This window comes from Mobula birostris, chromosome 2 (genome assembly GCF_030028105.1).
Source record: "Mobula birostris isolate sMobBir1 chromosome 2, sMobBir1.hap1, whole genome shotgun sequence".
Classification (NCBI taxonomy): Eukaryota; Metazoa; Chordata; class Chondrichthyes; order Myliobatiformes; family Myliobatidae; genus Mobula; species Mobula birostris.
This window is the reverse complement of record NC_092371.1, coordinates 131,414,367-131,437,733: the sequence shown is the minus strand read 5'-3', so window position 1 is coordinate 131,437,733 and position 23,367 is coordinate 131,414,367. Positions and strand designations below refer to the sequence as shown.

The following is a 23,367-nucleotide window of genomic DNA, read 5'->3' as shown; positions in this document are numbered from 1 at the left end:
AATATGAAAGTAAGCTAGCCAATAACATTAAAGAGGATACCAAATGTTTCTTCAGATACATAAAGTGTAAAAGAGAAGTGAGAGTGGAAATCAGACCGTCAAAAAACAATGCTGGAGAGGTAGTAATGGGGGACAATGAAATGAACTGAATAAGCATTTCACATCAGTCTTCACTGTGGAAGATACTAGCAGTAGGTGGAAGTTCCGTGTGTCAGGATCCATGAAATGTATTAAGTTACCATAACTAGAGAGAAGGTTCTTGTGAAGGTCAAAGGTCTAAAGGCAGTTAAGTCACCTGGACCAGATGGTGTACACCCCAAAATTCTGAAGGAGGTGACTGAAGAGATCGTGGAGGCATTAGTAATGATCTTTCAAGAATCACTAGTTTCTAAAATGATCCCAGAAGACTGGAAAATAGAATAGTACAACACAGTACAGGCCCTTCGGCCCACAATGTTGTGCCAACCCTCCAACCCTGCCTCCCATATAAGCCCCCACCTTAAATTCCTCCATATACCTGTCTAGTAGTCTCTTAAACTTCACTAGTGTATCTGCCTTCACCACTGACTCAGGCGGTGCATTCCATGCACGAACCACTCTCTGAGTAAAAAGCCTTCCTCTAATATCCCCCTTGAACTTCCCACCCCTTACCTTAAAGCCATGTCCTCTTGTATTGAGCAGTGGTTCCCTGGGGAAGAGGTGCTGGCTATCCACTCTATTTATTCGTCTTATTATCTTGTACACCTCTATCATGTCTCCTCTCATCCTCCTTCTCTCCAAAGAGTAAAGCCCTAGCTCCCTTAATCTCTGATCATAATGCATACTCTCTAAACCAGGCAGCATCCTGGTAAATCTCCTCTGTACCCTTTCCAATGCTTCCACATCCTTCCTATTGTGAGGCGACCAGAACTGGACACAGTACTCCAAGTGTGGCCAAACCAGGGTTTTATAGAGCTGCATCATTACATTGCGACTCTTAAACTCTATCCCTCGACTTATGAAAGCTAACCCCTCATAAGCTTTCTTAACTACCCTATCCACTTGTGAGGCAACTTTCAGGGATCTGTGGACATGTACACCCAGATCCCTCTGCTCCTCCACACTACCAAGTATCCTGCCATTTACTTTGTACTCTGCCTTGGAGTTTGTCCTTCCAAAGTGTACCACCTCACACTTCTCCGGGTTGAACTCCATCTGCCACTTCTGCATTCTATCAAGGTCTCTCTGCAATCTTTGACAATCCTCTACACTATCTACAACACCACCAACCTTTATGTCGTCTGCAAACTTGCCAACCCACCCTTCTACCCCCACATCCAGGTCGTTAATAAAAATCACAAAAAGTAGAGGTTCCAGAACAGATCCTTGTGGGACACCACTAGTCACAATCCTCCAATCTGAATGTACTCCCTCCACCACGACCCTCTGCCTTCTGCAGGCAAGCATTTGCAAATGTCACTCCACTCTTCAAGAAAGGAGAAAGGCAGAAGAAAGGAAACTATAAGCCAGATAGTCTGACTTCAGTGGTTCAGTCGTCACATGGTGTGAGCAGAATTATCTGCAGCTTAATGTGAAAAAGACTAAGGAGCTGGTGGTGGACCTGAGGAGGGCTAAGGCACCGGTGACCCTGTTTCCAACCAGGGGGTCAGTGGTGGAGGATTACAAATACCTGGGGATACGAATTGACAATAAACTGGACTGGTCAAAGAACACTGAGGCTGTCTACAAGAAGGGTCAGAGCCGTCTCTATTTCCTGAGGAGACTGAGGTCCTTTAACATCTGTCGGACGATGCTGAGGATGTTCTACGAGTCTGTGGTGGCCAGTGCTATTATGCTTGCAGTTGTGTGCTGGGGCAGCAGGCTGAGGGTAGCAGACACCAACAGAATCAACAAACTCATTCATAAGGCCAGTGATGTTGTGGGGATGGAACTGGACTCTCTGACAGTGGTGTCTGAAAAGAGGATGCTGTCCAAGTTGCATGCCATCTTGATCACTGTCTCCCATCCACTACATAACGTACTGGTTGGGCACAGGAGTACATTCAGCCAGAGACTCATTTCACCGAGATGCAACACTGAGCGTCATAGGAAGTCATTCCTGCTTGTGGCCATCCAACTTTACAACTTCTCCCTTGGAGGGTCAGACACCCTGAGCCAATAGGCTGGTCCTGGACTTATTTCCATCTGGCATAATTTACATATTATTTAATTATTTATGGTTTTATATTGCTATATTTATACTCTATTCTTGGCTGGTGCAACTGTAACGAATCCCAATTTCCCTCGGGATCAATAAAGTATGACTATGACTATGGTTGGGAAGATGTTGGAGTCGATTATTAAGGATGAGGTTTCGGGGTTCTTGGAGGCACATGTATGGTTTCCTCAAGGAAAAATCTTGCCTGACAAATCTGTTGGAATTCGTTGAAGAAATAGACAAAGGAGATTCCGTTGATGTTGTGTACTTGGATTTTCAGAAGGCCTTTGACAAGGTGCCACACATGAGGCTGCTTAACAAGCTACGAGCCCATGGTATTGAAGGAAGGATTCTAAGATGGATAAAGGCAGGAGGCTAGCTGGCTGGCTGCTGGAGACTAGTGGTGTTCCACAGGGGTCAGTGTTGGGACTGATTCTTTAACGTAGAGGTTGACAGATTCTTGATTGGTCAGGGCACGAAAGGATATAGGGAGAAGGCAGGAGATTGGGGCTGAGAGAAAATTTGATCAGCCATGATGAAATAGCGGAGAAGACTCGATGGGCCAAACGGCCTAATTCTGTTCCTAATACTGGTCACAGAGAAATGTGCAAGAGGGAGTACAGGTGTCCCCCGCTTTTCGAACGTTCGCTTTACGAAACCTCACTGTTACAAAAGACCTACATTAGTTACCTGTTTTCGCTAACAGAAGGTGTTTTCACTGTTACGAAAAAAGCAGCACGAGAAAAAAAACAGCACGCTCTCCCCGGGAACGGCATTCTAGCCGGCATTGCTTAAACACGTGCCTGTGAGCATCCGTTAGCAAGATGAGTTCTAAGGTATCAGAAAAGCCTGAAAGAGCTCATAAGGGTGTTACACTGAGCATAAAACTAGACATAATTAAGTGTTTCGATCGTGGTGAACGAAGGAAGGACAAAGTGAGTTTGACTTGTGGAAGTTGACGAAGATGATGTTGAAGAGGTTTTGGCATCTCATGACCAAGAACTGATAGATGAAGAGCTGATGCAATTGGAAGAGGAAAGGATAACAATTGAAACCAAATGTAGTAGCGAACGGACTAAAAGTGAAATCGTCCAGGAACTGAACGTGAAGCAACTGCATGTAATTTTCGCTGGAATGATAAGGTACGACTTTAATTTTGAAAGGGTACGTCTGTTTAGGGCATATTTGCAGGATGGTTTGATTGCTTACAAAGAACTGTATGATCTAAAAATGCGCAAGGCTAAGCAGTCGTTTTTCAAGCCTTCCACATCAGCCACAGCAGATGACGCACCTCGACCTTCGACATCGAGGCAAGCAGACATAGAAGAAGATGGACCTGCCTGCCCTGATGGAAACATACAACACCCCAGTGTCCCACCACCCCAACCCCTGGGCCGTGGACAGATACCGATCCGCGGAGAATGCAGCGGTAGCCGGGACGTACCAAGCACATTTTTAAGAAAAAAAACCCGAAATAAACAAGCTAACTATTTAGGTGCCGCCCAGCACGTAAATGTCAGCCTAGATCAGAGGTGATTGCCAATTGCATCACCTCTGATCTGGGCCGACATTTATGTGCCGGGCGGCACCTAATTAATTAGCTTGTTTATTTCAGCTTTTTTTCTTAAAGATGTGCTGAGTGCATTCTGGCTACCACTGCACCCCTGCATTCTCCACGAATCGGTATCAGTCAGCAGTCTGGAGGGTGGGGACCACTGCACCACCCCAACCTCTGACAACTCAGCCTAACACACCATCATCAGTGTGCTCAGTGTCTTCACGATTCCTGTAAGTGATACTACACTGTACATATATTATTTCTACTTTATATCAGCTGTGTATTTTTACGTGTTATTTGGCAGCTTCATAGCTTAAAGGTTACTGGAGAGTGTTTCTGTCGAGAGCGCTTGTGTGAGATTTTCGCTACAGAGAACAGTGCGGCAATGATTGTGGAAAAGTATTTCTACTTTATATGGCTGTGTATTCATCATATCATTCCTGCTTTTACTATATGTTACTGTTATTTTAGGTTTTAAGTGTTATTTGGCATGATTTGGTAGGTTATTTTTGGGTCTGCAAACGCTCACAAAATTTTCTCATATAAATAAATGGTAATTGCTTCACTTTACAACATTCCGGCTTATGAACCATTTCATAGGAACGCTCTACCTTCGGATGGTAGGGGAAACCTGTACTGCCAAATGGCACATTCTAAGCTGCAGGAGTACGTGCTGAGGAATACACCAAATCTCAGTGCAGCCAATGCAAAGGCTCTGTGACCACAATCTAGGGTTCTTTCACTACAGGACATTAAGGGGTGATTTGTGTGGATAGCCCCTGAAACACTGGAGTGGTGTATCACTCCAAGGGCCACATGAGTGGTAATTGTGTCATAGTTTTTAAAAATAAGTTAACACTACTGAATATACTGATCATTAATGTAATAGTTTTGCACTGTTTATTCCACGGTGGACTTTTTAAAAATTTAGAATAAAGTTTATTTTTGAAATAAAAAAAGGAAGGCAGTTAAAGCCCATCTCCTCACTAGCCTTTGATGGTAGGAAGCAGAGGGGGATTGTGGAGGATTGTTTCTTGGATTGTAGGTTTGTGACTGATGGTGTGCCTCAGGGGTCAGTGCTGGGCCCGTTGTTATTTGTCTGTTATATCAATGATTTGGAGATGGCATTAAAATAGGTAATAACATTCTTCACTCAGAGGGTCATGAGAGAATAGAATGAGCTGCCAGCACAAGTGCTGTTTGAGAGCTCAATTTCAAAATTTAAGAGAAATTTAGATAGGTACATGGATGGGAGAGATATGGAGGGCTATAATCTGGATGCAGGTCGATGGAACTAGGCAGTTTTAATGGTTTGGCATGGACTACTTGGGCTGAAGGGCCTAGCTCTGTGCTGTACTTTTCTATGACTTTTGACTCTAAAGATGGTTATCAAAAATTACAGGAGGATCTTGATCAGGTAGGTGTGTGGGCAGAAGAATGGCAAATGGACTTTAATCTGGATAAGGGTGAAGTGTTACATTTTGGAAAATCAGAGCAAGACAGGACTTCCCCAATGAACGGCAGAGTTCAAGGGAGTGATTTCAAACAGTGAGCCTAGGAGAACAGCTACACAGTTCATCTGAAAGTGAAGTCACAGGTAGACAGGGTGGTGAAGAGGGCATTTGGCACCCTGGCCTTCATCAGTCAGGGTACTGAGTACAGGAGTAGGGAAGTTACATCGCAGTTGTACAAGACATTGGTCAGACTGCACTTGGAGCATTTTGTTAAGTTTTGGTCACTCTGCTATGGTTAAAGTGGAAAGAGAGCAGAAGGATTTACAAAGATGTTGCATAGACATGGGACAGAGTTATAAGAGGTTGCACAGGCTAGGACTATATTACTTAAAACATCCAAGACCTGGGGTGATCTTGTAGAGGTGTATAAAGTCAAGAATGGCATCGATAGGGACTCATACTTTTCTCAGGGTTGGGGAGTCAAGAATTAGAGGGCATAGGTATATGGTAAGAGCAGAGAAATTAAAGTGGAACTTCATGGGCAACTTTTTATTTACAGAAGGTGGTCAGTATATGGAATGAGCTACCAGAGGAATTGGTTGAGGCAAGTGCATTAACAACATTTCAAAGACACCTGGACAGATGTATGGATAGGAAATGTTTAGAGGAATATGGGCCAAGTGCTGGCTAAATGGACTAGCTGAGATCAGAGTCTTGGTTGGTATGGACCATACGGGCTAAAGCACCTGATTCTATTCCATATGGCCCTTTGTATATGTGACTCATTGCTGATTTTATTTGATAATTGGAGCTGGCCAAAATAAAATAGAACTGTATTAATTTTCTTAACAATATGAGATATTTCTCTTTGATATCTACTTCACTTCTATCTCATACTGTGTGCACACCTGGACTGGCCATAGAACGTGTGATGGCACTCACTGTCCAACCTATAGCTAACTTTACACATATGCCCCCAACAATCATAAATACCCCACACCAACCCCACAACCACCCAACTCCCCCTTCTTACTTGGACTGGCAGGGAGACTTCAGCTGGATCTGGAAGGCCTTGAGGAAGACGAGAAGAAGCAGGGCCAGGAGGACACTGATGGCGGTGAAGGCCACAACCTTCCAAGTGGACAGAATGGTGTCCTCTCTGTCTGCCCAGGCCTGACCTGTTCCAATGTGAGAGAGAGTGAGCAGTAACTGGTGAAGGGGGTGGGGGGAGTAGTTGCACCAGAAAGAGTTGCAGCGAGCCACTAGGAGACCAAGTCCACAGTCCCTACAATATCATTGTCAACCAACGTCACAGGGAGAACTGCACACCTCACCGATAGGAAGGTTCAGTCAAAGTATCACCCTCTGATACTGGATCCAACTCATCACTTTTCCTCTCACACCCCAACATCCGCCACTCCCTAACCCCTGTCACTCTTTCCCTCACCCTCCAACACCCATCAACCCTCCACTCACACCCCAACCCTATCAACTCTCCCTCCATGACCCAACTTGTCCACACCGACCAAGATGCCCACTTAACTAATCCCATTTTTCTGAATTTGGCTCATATCAGAGGCCTTCCTAAAGTCCACATTACACCATATTTATCACTCTGCCTTATCAATTTTCTTAGCCACGTCCTTGGAAACTCAATCAGATTTGTGAAACAGGGTATCTGTTGCACACAACTACATTGATTTATGATAATCAGTCTGTCCATTTTCAAGTGGATGCTCTCCTCAAACCCTTCCCTCTCCTTCAAACCACATTCTCCTTCACCTGTTCACAAACTTCACCCCTCACTCTCTCCAACCTCCATCACTCCTTCCTCTCACTCCACAGCATCCATCGCTCTATAGCCCTTATTCTCCCTAATTCCCATTCTCCCTCTCTCTCATCCCTGACTCTCAGTTCTTTGCTCCATAACCACCAACAGCCAACACGTTGGAAGCTCCGCCCAAGTCCTGCAATCTTGAGAATTTTGTAGGTCAGAATTCCAGTTGTGCTTCCTTAGGTTACTCTTGATCATCTTGTCTCTAACAGACAATTTTCCTGTTCTGGAGACCCTCATGCGGGGCAAACAGCAGCGAGATGTAACAGTAATATAAAAGGCAGATGAGCTTTGGGCATGGATCAACATGTGGAATTATGATATTGTAACCATCAGTGAGATTTGGTTGCAGGAGGGGCAGGACTAGCAGCTCAGTGTTCCAGGGTTCCATTGTCTTAGATGTGATAGAGTGGGAGGGATTAAATGGGGAGGGCTGGCATTACTATTCAGGGAAATGTCATGGCATTAGACAAAGCTCATCTAGTGCAGCTTTATGGGTAGAACTGAGGAATAAGAAAGGTATGACCGCATTTATGGGATTATATAATAGACCATTCAACAGTCCACGTGATTTAGAGAGGCAAATTTGTAGAGGGATTGCAGACTGTTGCAAGAAACTTAAGATTGTGATAGTAGATGATTTTAACTTCCCACATATTGACTTGGGCTACCATAATGTAAAAGGGCTCAATGGGAAAAAGTTTGCCAAATGTGTTCAGGGAAGTTCCCTTAATTAGTACATAGAAGTCCCAACTAGATAGTGTTTGATACTAGATCTACTATTAGGGAATGAGATAGGACAGGTGACTGAAGTTTGAGTAGGGGAGCACTTTGCATCTAGTGATCATAATCCCATTAGTTTCAAGGTACTTGGAAAAGGATAGGTCATCCTTGAATTGAGATTCGAAATTGAAGAAAGGCTAATTTTGATGCTATCATAAAGGATCTGGCATGTGTGGTTTGGGACAAGTTGTTTTCTGGTAAAGGTGTACTTGGTAAGTGGGAGCCCTTCAAAAGAGAAATTTTGAGAGTACAAAGTTTATATGTTACTGTCAGAATTAAAGTCAAGGATAACAAGTTTAGGGAACCTTGTGTTTTGAGAGATCTTGTGACCTGGTTAAGAAAAGGAAGGAGGTGCATAACAGGTATGGGCAGGCAGGAACAAATGAGATACTTGAGTATCAGAAATACAAGAGAACACTTAAGAAGGAAATCAGGAGGGCTAAAAGGTGGCATGAAGTTGCTCTAGCAGACAAGGTGAGGGAAAATCCTAAGGGCTTCTACAGATATATTAAGAGCAAAAGGATAAAAAGGGACAAAAATTGGTCCTCTGGCAGGTCAGAGTGGTAATCTATGCGTGCAGCCAAAAGAGATGGAGATCTTAAGCGGATTTTTTTGCATCTGTATTGACTCAGATGCCAGAGTCTATAAATGTGAGGCAATGCAGCAGCAAAGTCATGGACCCTAAACAGATTACAGAGGAGGAGATGTTTGCTCTCTTGAGGCAAATTAGATTAGATAAATCCCCAGGGCCTGACAAGATGTGTTCTTGGACGCTGTGTGAGGCTAGTGCAGAAATTGCAGTGCCCTAGCAGTGATATTTCGCCAAGTATAAGATGCTGAAGGATTGGAGGATAGATAACATTGTTCATTGTTTGAGCAAGGCTCTAAGAAGAAGCCAGGAAATTATAGGTCAGTGAACATGACAGTAGTAGTGGGAAAGTTTTTGCAAGGTATTTTAATAGACCAGATATATGTGTATATGTATAGACAGGAACTGATTAGCGATAGTCAACATGGCTTTGTGCGTGGTAAGTCATATCTAACCAATCTTACAGAGTTTTGCAAGGAAGTTACCAGGAAAATTGATGAAAGCAAGTCAGTGGATGTTATCTACATGGAACATTAGTCAAGAAGGTTCAGTTGCTTGATATTCAAGATGAGATAGTAAATTGGATTAGACAATGCCTTTGCAGGAGAAGTCAAACTGATAGTAGATGGTTGCCTCCCTGATTGGAGACCTGTGACTAGTGGTTTGCTGCAAGGATTGGTACTGTTATTGTTTGTCATCTAAATCAATGATCTGGATGATAATGTAGTAAAGTGGATCAGTAAATTTGCATATGGCACCAAGACTGGGGGCATAATGGACAGCGAGGAAGAGTATCAAAACTTGCAATGGGATCTAGACCAGCTGGGAAATTGAGCTGAAAAATACAGATGGAATTTAATGCAGACAAGTGTGAGGTGTTGCATTTTGTGAGGACCAATCAGAGCAGGTGAGAGGTAGGGCACTGAGGAGTCCTGGAGAACAGGAGGATCTGGGAATACAGATCCATAATTCCTCAAAAGTTGCATGACAGGTAGATAGGGTTGTAAATAAAACTTTTGGCATTTTGGCCTTCATAAATCAACGTATTGAATACATGAGTTGGGATGGTATTGTGAAATTATATAGGATGTTGCTCAGGCCTAATTTGGAGATTGCGTCCAATTTTGATCACCTACCTACAGGAAAGATGTAAGTAAGAATGAAAGAGAAAATTTACAAGGATGTTGCTGACACTTGAGGACCTGAGTTATATGGAAAGGTTGAATAAGATAGGACCTTATTCCATAGAACATAGAAGATTGAAGAGGGATTTGATAGAGGTATACAAAATTATGAGGGGTATAGATAGAGTAAATGCAAGCAGGCTTTTTCCCCTGAGGATGGGTGGGACTACCAAAGGTCATGGCTTAAGCGTGAAAGGTGAAAGGTTTAAGGGGAACATGAGGAGGAACTTCTTGAGTCAGAAGGTAATGAGAGTGTGGAACAACCTGCCATAATAGTGGTGGATACAGGGTTGATTTCAACGTTTCAGAAAAATTTGGACTGGCACATGGATGGGAAGGGTATGGAGGGCTTTGGTCTGTGTGCAGGTCAATGGGACTAGACAGATTTATAGTTCCACATGGACTAGATGGACTGATGGGCCTAATTCTGTGCTGTAGTGTTCTATTAGGGTTCCATTATTAGGGAACTTCAACTCCTCCAACATTAACTGAGATTACCTTAGTGGACCTGGAATTTTTAAGGCCCATCATGAGTGTTTGTTAAGCCAGTACATGGATAGACCCACAAGGCATTAAGAAAGGTGGTATCGCAAACAACAAAAATTATCAAAATTACCAGGATCATCTGGGTAAGTGGGCCAAGGAATGGCAAATGATGTCAATTGAGATAAGTGCAAAGTGTTGCACTTTGGGGAGTTAAACCAAGGTAGGACTTATACAATGAATGTTAGAACAGTTGTAGAACAGAGGGATTTAAGAATATAAGTACATAGTTTTCCTAAAAGTGGGGAGTCACAGATAGACAGTGCTTGGCACATTGGACTTTATTCGTCAGGGCTTTAAGCACAGGATTGCAAGATTATGTTGTACTCACAACACGCTGGAGGAACTCAGCAGGTCGGGCAGCATCTGTAGAAAAGATCGGTCGACGTTTCGGGCCGGAACCCTTCGTCAGGACTGTAGAGGGAAGGGGCAGAGGCCCTATAAAGACGATGGGGGGAGGGTGGGAAAGAGAAGGCTGGTAGGTTCCAGGTGAAAAACCAGTAAGGGGAAAGATAAAAGGGTGGGGGAAGGGAGGCAGGGAGGTGATAGGCAGGAAAGGTGAAGAAAGAATAGGGGAAGACACAATGGGTAGTAGGAGGAGGCGGAACCAAGAGGGAGGTGGTAGGCAGCTGGGGGAGGGGGCAGAGTGACATAGGGATGGGGGAAGAGAGGGGGAGGGAATTACCGGAAGTTGGAGAATTCTATGTTCATACCAAGGGGCTGGAGACTACCTAGACGGTATATGAGGTGTTGCTCCTCCAACCTGAGTTTCCCCTTACTGTTCTTCACCTGGAACCTACCAGCCTTCTCCTTCTCACCCTCCCCCCACCTTCTTTAAAGGGCCTCTGCCCCTTCCCCCTACAGTCCTAATGAAGGGTTCCGGCCCGAAACGTCAACCGATCTTTTCCACGGATGCTGCCCGACCTGCTGAGTTCCTCCAGTGTATTGTGAGTGTTGCTTTGACCCCAACATCTGCAGATTATTTTGTGTTTAAGATTATGTTTTAATTATACAAAACATTGGAGAGATTGCACTTGGAATAATGCATTCAGTTTTGGTCATCCTGTTAGAGGAAATGTATCCTTAAATTGGAGAGAGTACAAGAAGATTTATGGGAATGTTGTCAGAACTTGAGGGCTGGGGTTACAGGGAGAGCTTGGGTAGGCTAGGACTTCATTCATTGGAGTGTATGAGACTGAGGGGTGACCTTATAGAGGAGTATAGAATCATGAAGGCATAAATAGGTTGAATGCATAGAGTCTTTTTCCTAGGGAAATGGAATCAAAAACTAGAGGACATAGAATTAAGGTGAGAAGAGAAGGATTTAATAGGGATCAGAGAGGCAACTTGTTCATGCAGAAAATGTTAGGTAACTGGAATGAGCTACTTGAGGAAGTGGTTGAGGCAGGTGTAATAACAACATTGAAAAGACACTAGGGCACATACAGAGTAGGAAAGGTTTAGAGCATTAATGCAGGGAAATCAGACTGGCTTAGATTGGAATTTTGGTCAGCAAAACCAAAGGCTGAAGGAGCAATGCCTCTAGAAAAGAGTCTTCAGGAATTTTAGAAACGCAAACACGAGGAAATCTGCAGATGCTGGAATTTCAAGCCCCTATCCCTCCCCACCGATCTCCCTCCCGGTACTTATCCTTGTAAGCGGAACAAGTGCTATACATGCCCTTACACTTCCTCCCTCACTACCATTCAGGGCCTCAGACAGTCCTTCCAGGTGAGGCAACACTTCACCTGTGAGTCGGCTGGGGTGATATACTGCGTCCGGTGATCCCAATGCGGCCTTCTATTTATTGGCGAGACCTGACGCAGATTGGGAGGTCATTTCACTGGATACCTACGCTCTGTCCGCCAGAGAAAGCAGGATCTCCCTGTAGCCACACATTTTAATTCCACATCCCATTCCCATTCTGACATGTCTATCCACGGCCTCCTCTACTGTCAAGATGAAGCCATACTCAGGTTGGAGGAACAACACCTTATATTCCGTCTGGGTAGCCTCCAAACAGATGGCATGAACATCGACTTCTATAGCTTCTGTTAATGCCCCACCTCCCCCTCGTACCCTATCTGTTATTTATTTTATATATACATATTCTTTTTCTCTCTCTCCTTTTTCTCCCTCTGTCCCTCTCACTATACTCCTTGCTCATCCTCTGGACTTCGCCCCTCCCCCTTTCCTTCTCCCTGGGCCTCCTGTCCCATGATCCTCTCGTATCCCCTTTTGCCAATCACCTGTCCAGCTCTTGGCTCCATCCCTCCCCCTCCTGTCTTCTCCTATCATTTTGGATCTCCCCCTCCCCCTCTCAAATCTCTTACTAGCTCTTCTTTCAGTTAGTCCTGACGAATGGTCTCGGTCCGAAATGTTGACTGTACCTCTTCTAAGAGATGCTGCCTGGCCTGCTGCATTCAACAGCAACTTTGATGTGTGTTTCAGGAATTTTCTCAGGTAAGAGATTGGTATGTCAGTGGAATAACACACCATAACTCTATTAGCTGCAAAGGCAGAAAGAACTGAGGGTGGGCACTGAGTTGCGCATCGCCGATGTCAGTATAAGATGGAAGTAAACTGGAAGTACCTATTTGCAGGGAAGTGGGTGACATTCAAAAGTGATAAATGTTAGAGTAATTTGGGGGTTTAGTATACTTACATTTAGCAAACGACTTCTCAGCCAACAATTTTCAAATCTGAATGTAAATTGTGGACTGAGGGAGGTGCTAGTGACTGAGAAGTGATAATGGCAGTAATTCAAAGAGTCGATGCAACAGCCATGGATTATGCAGGACATAAATACAGAGCGTATGAGGAGTATTCAGGGTTGGATAATCCAGGGAGGGACGACCCAGGAAATGAGTGAGCAGCCATCAGTGTGAAGAAGACAGCAGAGGAACAAGAGGCAACTGAAATTGCAAGTGTGCAAGAAGAAACAACTGAAGCCAGTTTAGTAAAATTATGTGAAGAGCTGGAGATAGAAGAGAAGGAGGGAGGACCGCCCCGTCTGCAAATGGAGCAGCAGTATTTTTGTGCTGCTCTTAGTTTTCTTTCTCTCCCCCTAGTTTAAACTTTGAATTTAAAATTTTTACTTGCTGATTCTTGAGGGGGAACAATATATGTATGTCTACAAGAAGTGGGAAGAATTTACCTGAACCTAGTGATAAAGGTAATGGGAAAGGATAGGTGCAAAAGGAAAGATCTGATGAAATGCCATCATGGGCTGAAGATATCGTTCGGACACTGAATTCAATTAAGGATCAGAATGGGTCAATTAAAGACCAACTGGAAAAGAATAGTAATGAAATGAAGTCATTTCTAGGAAAACTTAAAGACCTGGAAACTCAAGTTATTTCACATGAAGAAGAATTGAAGATAACTAAGCAAAAGTTGTCTGAAGCTACAACTCGTTTGGAAAGATATCAAAATAAGATTATAGACCTGGAAACTAGGTCTCGACGAAAGAATATACGAATTGTTGGGCTGCAAGAAGAAGCTAAAGATGGAGATTTAACTGCTTACTTTGGAAAGCTTTTCCACACTTTATATCCTACCATTCTATCAAAGCCGCCTGCTATAGAAAGGGCACACAGGATGTTTATCTCGAAATCGAAGGACTCTAGTAAACCAAGATCTGTTCTGGTTTGCTTTCATCACTTTAAAATTAAAGATCAAATAATGCGACACACAAGAAAACAGAGAATTTTTAGATTTATGGAATCTGAGCTCTGCTTTTACGAAGATTATCCAAGAGAGATAATGGAACAAAGATCAAAATTTGCCCTGGTAATGAAACAAGCATATGATAAAAAACTTTTTCTGTCTTTGAGGTACCCAACAAGAATTGAAGTTTTTCCAGCTAATTCTCCTCCTCGTACTTTCTTTGATCCAAAAGCTGCACTGGACTTTATTCAGGCTATACCCGCCGCTGTTACTGACGCCGCTGTTGAATGATCTATCTGAAAGGCTGTTTGGTCATCTGTATATTATTTGCATTTTGGAAAGAAGATTTATGAAGGATATCTGTATATTATTTGCATTTTGGAAAGAAGATTTATGAAGGTTATCTGTATATTTCATTGAGAGACTACTTAAAGAAGACAAGGAGAGTTGTTCATTATTGCATATTGTTGGTTTTCCTTTGGAAAGATTTATGACTTAATTATCTGTCTAAATGATCTCTGAACATTCTACGACTGAAAGAAGATAAGGGGATTTGTTCCTTTAATTTAATACTTGGTTTGTTTCTTTCTTTTTAATCAGCTAATTGGTAGTTTTTTCCTACTAATAGGGCTTTTTATATATTTTTGTTTTATTATAACAATTTATAATTGAATTTAAAGCTTTTTTAGGGAATTAATATTAAACTTAAAGATGGCGCTGGTTTTTCTCTCTAACAGATAACATTATTTTGGTTCTTTCTTGTTTATTAGTCAATGGAATGTATATACCTTTTTTTTGCTGAGACTTTATTGTTTTTTTCACAAGGTCACTCTACTTTTTTACTAACTGGGGGGGAGGGAAAGAAAACACAGACAGAGCAGTCAGTAGCTTTGAATTCTGTCGTAGATCGCTTGCCTTTTTCGGGCTTCCGGGTGTGGGTGGGTGGGTTTAGAGTTAGGAGTTTTTTCCCCATTGGGTGGTTCCGGAGCATACGTGTTTTTTATCTGGTCGTATTCTTCATCACCGCTATTTTTGATCATCCTGTATTGGTATGTGCTCTGTGCATGTATAAAGTAGAATAAAACTATAGTATGGTATTTAAACGGATTAATATAATAAGTTGGAATGTACATGGTTGGAATCATCCTATTAAATGAAAAAAGACTTTTAAAATTATTAACCGATTCCAACCTGATATAATTTTTGCTCAAGAGACACATATCAGGGCGGGAGATCAAAATAGATTTTTTTAGATGGTGGAATGGTTTGCAATTCCACTCTACTTCTCAGAGTAAAACAAAAGGTGTGTCTATTTTTATTAAACCTAATATATTTATTCAAGAGGATATTGAATCAGATTCTAATGGTAAATTTTTAATTGTTAAAGGAACAATCTGTAACTGAAAAGTTGTTTTGGTTCATTTGTATGGTCCTAACTTAGATGATCCTTTTTTTAAAAAGTTATTTGCTTTACTGCCTGATTTAAATGAATATATGCTGATAATGGGTGGGAATTTTAATTGCTGCTTAAATCCCATGATTGATAAGAGCTCAACCAATCAGCGACTTCCAAATCGATCCGCATCATTTATTAATTCCTTTGCTAGGAGGGCCATTTTGTTGAAGTGGAAGGATACATCAGCTCCCACTTTGTCACAATGGTTCTCTCAAATGATGCTGTGTCTTGGTTTGGAGAAAATTAGAAGTCGAATCTTTGAACCTTTATTTGATTTTGAGAAAAGATGGGGCTCATTTGCTTGTTATTATCATTTGAGTTAATTGATATAATTTTTCCACGATCTAATTGTAAATTTTTTAGTATATTTTCTTTTCTTGCTGGCGGTTTGTGTCCATTTGTGTCCAGCATAACCCTGATAAGGGCATAAGGCTACAGCTGGCAAACCAGCCATGGCCGAGGGGACCCAAGGAAAACATCCAGATGGATTTCACCTGTCAAAAAGCAGGGGAAAAGCTACTGTCTAGCAATCATAGAGCCTTCACCAGCGGGTAGAGGCTTTCTCAACAAGGGACTGCACTGTCAACACCACTGCATAGATTCGAGTTCAGGAAATCCTCCCAAGGTGGGGGTCCCCAGTCCAGGTGGACTTGGATCAGGAGCACATTTCACAGGGAAAATGATGAAGGAAATGTGCTGACTGCTAGGGATTCAACAATGCTTCCACAAACCCTACCACGCTCAGAGTTCAGGAATGGTAGAAGGGATGAACCCAACAATCAAGAATGCCTAAGCCAAAGCTATAGCTGAGCCAGGAAGGATGAGGGTTGATGCATTACCGGGAATCCTGATGAGATTGCAAGCAATATGACTCCGTTATGGGGTGTTTAAGGGTTGCAGTGAACCCCTGGGGCCTACAGGGATAGAATGACACAGTATGTGAAAGAACTTTGAGGCCATCTTAGAGTTGAAGGACCGAGCAAAGCAGCAGCACATTGCTGATTGGAGAGAGTTGGATGAAAAGGAGGCAGTCGGGTGACCAAGACATGGCGAGGGTGCTGCCTGAAAGGGCACGGTTTGCTCCCAGATGGATAGGGCCACAAATGGTACCATTAACAAGTGACACTTGTGTCTGTGTGCAGACTCGGCAGTGGAAATGCTTGACTCAGGTTAAACTGTAATTCTCACCACCTTGTTGCTCACACAGACACAGCAGGGGGATCAGTGTACCCAGTAGCCATGTAATTACAGAGAACTTAAGAGATGAACACAGCTGGCCACACCAGACCTGACCACAGTTGATGGAAACACACCCACAGCAAACACAAAGGCAGAAGACATCAAGAGCATGACAGAAACCCATGAATAGCATGCTAAAGTGTGATGGTAATGGTACTCCCTAATGAAGGCTGGTTGATGAAGGTAGATGATTAGTTGAATAGCATAGAATAGAAAATATATTGGGGAAAATAGATGGGGAGGGATTTGAGTTAAAGCAAGAATAGCAGGTTCCACAACTTTGATAGCATGGCTGAAATAGATTACACATGGCATCTGAAGCCAGTCACCCTCAGTCTGGATAGTGATGAACACAAATGAGCTAGCCCTCAGCAGCTAGGCCAGCGATCGACTGGACAGTTCAGAAGGGGTGCTACCAGGGAGAGGTCCTTGCAGTCATTTAAATAGAGACCACACCAACCCCTTCCTGTACATCGATGAGGAGGCCTGTGAGCCTGATGCACTTACCTTGCTGGTGCCCCTGGAAAGACAGAGCTTTAGCTACCGGAGAAAGAACAGATGAAGATGAGATAGGTGATTAAGCTGCAATCGGCCAGCAGGAGAAAAGCGCATTTCTAAAGCAACACACACACAAAATGCTGGAGGAACTCAACAGGCCAGGCAGCATCTATGGCAAAAAGCACAGTCTATGTTTCGAGCCAAACCCCTTTAGAGGGACTGGAAAAAAACAAGTGTGGAGTAGTTTTGAAAAGTGGGGGGAGGGGAGAGAGAAACACCAGGCGATATGTGAAACTTGAGGGTGAGGAACGAAGCAAAGAGATAGGAAGCTGATTGGTGAAAGAGTCAGAAGGCCATGGAAGAATGAATAAAAGGGAAGAGGAAGAGCACCAGAGAGAAGCAATGGGCAGGCAAGGAGATAACATGAGAGGGGGGAAAGGGGATGGGAAATGGTGAAGAGGGGCATTACTGGAAGTTTGAGAAATCGATGTTCATGCCATCAGGTAAGAAGCTACTCAAACGGAATATAAGGCAATGTTCCTCCAACCTAATTGTGGCCTTATCACGACAGTGGAGGAGGCCATAGATGGACATATCGGAATGGGAAGTGGAACTAAAATGGGTGGCTTGCTTGTTCTAGCAGGAGAAGTGTAGATGCTCAGTAAAGCGGTCTTACCGATATACAGGAGGCCACACTGGGAGCACCGAACACAATACATGACCCCAACAGACTCACAGGTGAAGTGTCGCCTCACCTGGAAAGACTGTTTGGGGCTCTGAATGCTAGAGTGGGAGGTGGTGTCGAGGCAGGTGTTTCTCTTGTTCCGCTTGCAAGGATAAGTGCCAGGAGGGAGATTGGTGAAGAAGGATGAATGGACAAGGGAGTTGTGTAGGGAGCGATCCCTGCAGAAAGCAGAAAGTGGGGGGAGGGAACGATGTGTTTGGTGGTGCGATCCAGTTGAAGGTGGTGAGGTACGCACCATCTACCAGAAAAAGAAGAATCTCCCAGTGGCCACCCATTTTAATTCCACTTCCCATTCCCATTCCTATATGTCCATCCATGGCCTCCTCCACTGTCAGGATAAAGCCACAATTAGGTTACAAGAACAACACCTTATATTCCGTTTCAATAGACAATAGGTGCAGGAGTAGGCCATTCGGCCCTTCGAGCCAGCACCTCCATTCATTGTGATCATGGCTGATCATCCACAATCAATACCCTGTTCCTGCCTTCTCCCCATATCCCTTCACTCCGCTATCATTAAGAGCTCTATCTACTCTTTCTTGAAAGCATCCAGAGAACTGGCCTCCGCTGCCTTCTGAGGCAGAGCATTCCACAGATCCACAACTCTCTGGGTGAAAAAGTTTTTCCTCAACTCCGCTCTAAATGGCCTACCCCTTATTCTCAATTTGTCGCGTCTGGTTCTGGACTCCACCAACATCAGGAACATGTTTCCTGCCTCTAGTGTGTCCAATCCTTTAATAATGTTATATGTTTCAATCAGATCCCCTCTCATCCTTCTAAATTCCAGTGTATACAAGCCCAGTCGCTCCAATCTTTCAACATATGACAGTCCTGCCATCCCGGGAATTAGCCTTGTGAACCTCTGCTGCACTCCCTCAATAGCAAGGATGTCCTTCCTCAAATTTGGAGACAAAAACTGTAGACAATACTCCAGGTGTGGTCTCACCAGGGCCCTGTACAACTGTAGAAGGACCTCTTTGCTCCTGTACTCCAGGGGTCCCCAACCTTTTTTGCACCGCGGACCGACTGACCGGCCGGGGGGGGGGGGGGGGTTAAACTCACCTCAACATGTCTTTTACAGTTAGGGTTGCCAACTTTCTCACTCCCAAATAAGGGACAAAAGTAGCAGTCAAATCCCGGGACACTTGTGTTTACCCCAGGACAGACTACCATGACCATGAAGCCTTGCGCAGGCACCTGTGTGCGCATGTGTGACGTGTGCATGCGCGTACATGCCGAATTTTCACCCCACAAATCGGTTTTGCCTTCATCTTCCCGACTATACTGTACATACATTATTTCTACTTTATATAGGCTGTGTATTTATCATATCATCCCTGCTTTTACGATATGTCAGTGTTATTTTCTTCCTTCAGTTAGTCCTGACAAAGGGTCTCGACCTGAAACATCGACTGTACCTCTTCCTAGAGATGCTGCCTGGTCTGCTGCGTTCACCAGCAACTTTGATGTGTGTTGCTTATTTTCGGTTTTATGTGTTATTTGGTATGATTTGTCAGGTTATTTTTTGGGTCTGGGAACACTCAAAAATTTTTTCCATATAAGTTAATGGTAATTGTTTCTTCACTTCACGCCATTTCGGCACGAAAGGTTTCATAGGAATGCTCTACTTTAGCGGGGGAAATACAGGACAAACCAATTTAGCCCGATATACGGGATGCCCCGGCAAATACGGGACAGTTGGCAACTCTATGTTCAAGTTCAACAGTGAGTGACAGGGAATGAGGAAAGGTGCAGCTGACTCATATCATTTCCTCATGGCCCGGTAGCACATGCTTTGCGGCCTGGTACCGGTCCGTGGCCCGGTGTGTGGGGACTGCTGCTATACTCAACTCCCCTTGTTATGAAGGCCAACATGCCATTAGCTTTCTTCACTGCCTGCTGTACCTGCATGCTTACTTTCAGTGACTGATGAACAAGGACACCTAGATCTCGTTGTACTTCCCCTTTTCCTAATTTGACACCATTCCGATAATAATCTGCCTTCCTGTTCTTGCCACCAAAGTGGATAACCTCTCATTTATCCACATTGAACTGCATCTGTCATGCATCTGCCCACTCACCCAACCTGTCCAAGTCATCCTGCATTATCTCAACATCCTCCACACAATGCACACTGCCACCCAGCTTTGTGTCATCTGCAAATTTGCTAATGTTACTTTTAATCCCTTCATCTAAATCATTAATGTATATTGTAAATAGCTGCGGTCCCAGCACCGAACCTTGCGGTACCCTATTAGTCACCGCCTGCCATTCTGAAAGGGACCCGTTAATCCCTACACTTTGTTTCCTCTCTGCCAACCAATTTTCTATCCATGTCAGTACCCTACCCCCAATACCATGTGCTCTAATTTTGCCCACTAATCTCCTATGTGGGACCTTATCAAAGGCTTTCTGAAAGCCCAGGTACACTACTGGCTTTCCCTTGTCCATTTTTATAGTTACATCCTCAAAAAATTCCAGAAGATTAGTCAAGCATAATTTCCCCTTCGTAAATCCATGCTGACTTGGACCGATCCTGTTACTGCTATCCAAATGTGCCGTGATTTCATCCTTTATAATTGACTCCAGCATCTTCCCCACCACTGATGTCAGGCTAACTGGTCTATAATTCCCTGTTTCCTCTCTCCCTCCTTTCTTAAAAAGTGGGATAACATTAGCTACCCTCCAGTCCTCAGGAACTGATCCTGAATCTATAGAACATTGGAAAGTAATTACCAATGCATCCATGATTTCTAGCGCCACCTCCTTAAGTACCCTGTGCAGACCATCAGGCCCTGGGGATTTATCAGCCTTCATAGAAACATAGAAAATAGGTGCAGGTGTAGGCCATTCAGCCCTTCGAGCCTGCACCGCCATTCAGTATGATCATGGCTGATCATCCAACTCAGAACTCTGTACCAGCCTTCCCCCCATACCCCCGATCCCTTTAGCCACAAGGGCCATATCTAACTCCCTCAATCAGTCCCATCAGTCTATCCAACACCATTTTCTGCCTAATGTGAATCTCCTTCAGTTCCTCCGTTACCCTAGGTCCTCCGGCCACTATTATATCTGGGAGATTATTTGTGTCTTCCCTAGTGAAGACAGATCCAAAGTACCTGTTTGACTCGTCTGTCATTTCCTTGTACCCTATAATAAATTCACCCGTTTCTGACTTCAAGGGCCCAATTTTGGTCTTAACTAATTTTTTCCTTTTCACATACCTAAAGAAGCTTTTACTATCCTCCTTTATATTCTTAGCTAGCTTGCCTTCGTATCTCATCTTTTCTCCCTGTATTGCCTTTTTAGTTATCCTCTGTTGCTCTTTAAAAGTATCCCAATCCTCTGGCTTCCCGCTCATCTTTGCTATGTTATACTTCTTCTCTTTTATTTTTATACCGTCCTTGACTTCCCTTGTCAGCCACGGTCGCCCCTTACTCTCCTTAGAATCTTTCTTCCTCTTTGGAATGAACTGATCCTGCACCTTCTGTATTATTCCCAGAAATACCTGCCATTGTTGTTCCACTGTCACCCCTGCTAGGGTATCTTTCCAGACAACTTTGGCCAGCTCCTCTCTCATGGCTCCACAGTCCCCTTTGTTCAACTGCAATACTAACACTTCCGATTTTCCCTTCTCCCTCTCAAATTGTAGACTAAAACTTATCATATTATGGTCACTACCTCCTAATGGCTCCTTTACCTCAAGGCATGAGGTTTCGATGGCATGAACATTGATTTCTCAAACTTCTAGTAATGCCACCCTTTCACCATTTCCCATCCCCCTCTCCTCATGTTATCTCCTTGCCCACCCATCGCTTCCCTCGAGTGCTCCTCTTCCCCACACCCCCTACTTTTTTATTTCTTCCATGGCCTTCTGTAATGAAGCTCTTTGCTTCAGCCCTCCCCCTCCAAGCTTCATCTTGCCTGGTGTTCCTCTCTCCCCTCCCACCACTTTTCAAACCTACTCCTCAGCATTTTCTCTCCAGTTCTGCCAAAGAGTCTCGGCCTGAAATGTTAACTCCGCTTTTTTCCATAGATGATGCCTGGCCTGCAGAGTTCCTTCAGCATTTTGTGTTTGTTGCTCAGATTTCCAGCATCTGCAGATTTTCCCTTGTTCCCGTTTCTAAAGACTGTTGTTCAACTTTCTGGAACAATCTATCCGCTTAGCATTTTTCAGGTAGCAATTAGGGATGATAAGGTAGATGTAGATGCACATAAAATAATTGGGAGGGGGAATTCCAAGGCAGGACATTTTTGTTGCCCTATTTGAGTAGATCCTCCTTAAGGCTGGCCTTTCCTGGTAGAAATTAATTTTTGTCCAGGAGGGCCAAGAGGAGGGACTGTTAGAGCGATTTTTAGATTTGGCTCATTTACATTTAGCAAATTACTTCTCAGCCACCGATCTTCAAATCTGAATGTAAGTTGCAGATTTAATTTAAAATGAACAATGGGTTCCTAAAAGCCATGAATTACAGGGCAGACAATGCTGATTAAAATTCATTTCAGTGTCTGCGGCATGAGTGTGTGAAGTTTGCGTGTAGTTTCAAAGAAAGCATTGTAATATGGAATTGTCCTTTGATGTTTAGCACATAAAATGTGTGTAGTCCTGGACACAGGCAGATCTTTCAACCAAAAGTATCTCCATATGATGCCTATTGTATCTTGTCAAATAAGGAAGCTGCTTCATAGCTGCCAGTACTTTTCTGTGGTGACTTCATTCATGCAACAACAATGAAGGCAGGGGATTAGGGCCAACTCATTTTCATAAGAGTGAAGGGTAGGGATAGCAATCCAAAGAACCCCAAATGTTCTGAGAGAACAAGTACTGAAGAAAGAAAAATGCAATCATTCAGGGAGCTCTAACCAGGAAAGGCTATTCAGGATTTATAAAGAGTAGGGAGATACACTGAACAGAACAGAGTAAAGGAGGCATGAAATGTTACTGATTAAGGAAAACTGCAGTGCACCTTATGTTTATTAAGGGCAAGAGGGTAACCAAAGAAAGTGAGTAGCACACCTTAGGGATCAAAAGGGATCCAAAGGACCGATATGAGGTCTTAAATGAATACTTCTCATCTGTGGTCACTGAGTCCCTCATTGTAGTTGGAGAGGTAGGATGGGGGCAAGTGAACTCTATAAAATATTATCATTAAAACTGGGGAGATACAAGGTGTTGCAGTAGACTTTGAAGTGAATAAATTCTCAGGGCCTGATGAGGTGTATCCTAGGCTACTATAGCAGGCAAGACTGGAGATTGATGTAGGCTTGAGAGCTTTTTGACTCTTCCCTAGCCACAGGTGAGGTGCCGGCTGATTGCAATTATGGTACCTCTTCAATAAAGAGAAGCAGTATGGATAAGCTAGATAATTGCAATCCAGTAAGTCAAATGTCAGTGGTAGAAATCCTTGGAAAAATTCAGAGGGATAGAATTAATGTGCACCTGGAGAGCAACTGGTGGAACATCCTAAATGCCCAATTTGGTTACAATTTTCAAATGTGGGTAGGTGGCATCTACAGGCACAACCAACACCAAAGGTTTGAAATCACTGGATCCAAGGTAAAGTGGAATCAAAGTTGGTTCAGAAACAGGAGGCAGAGGGTGCAGGTGCAGGGCTGTT

General features: G+C 43.6%; 1 protein-coding gene across 2 annotated transcripts in view; it reads right to left on the bottom strand.

Moving 5' to 3' along the window:
* The window catches only part of susd4 (sushi domain containing 4), a 71,639-nt gene that overhangs the window by 13,292 nt on the left and 34,980 nt on the right, over window positions 1-23,367 (bottom strand). For both annotated transcript variants that reach the window (XM_072277639.1, XM_072277642.1), the window contains exon 8: window positions 6,243-6,387. In XM_072277639.1, the coding sequence (XP_072133740.1) occupies window positions 6,243-6,387 (145 nt within the window). The remainder of the gene's footprint in view (window positions 1-6,242; window positions 6,388-23,367) is intronic.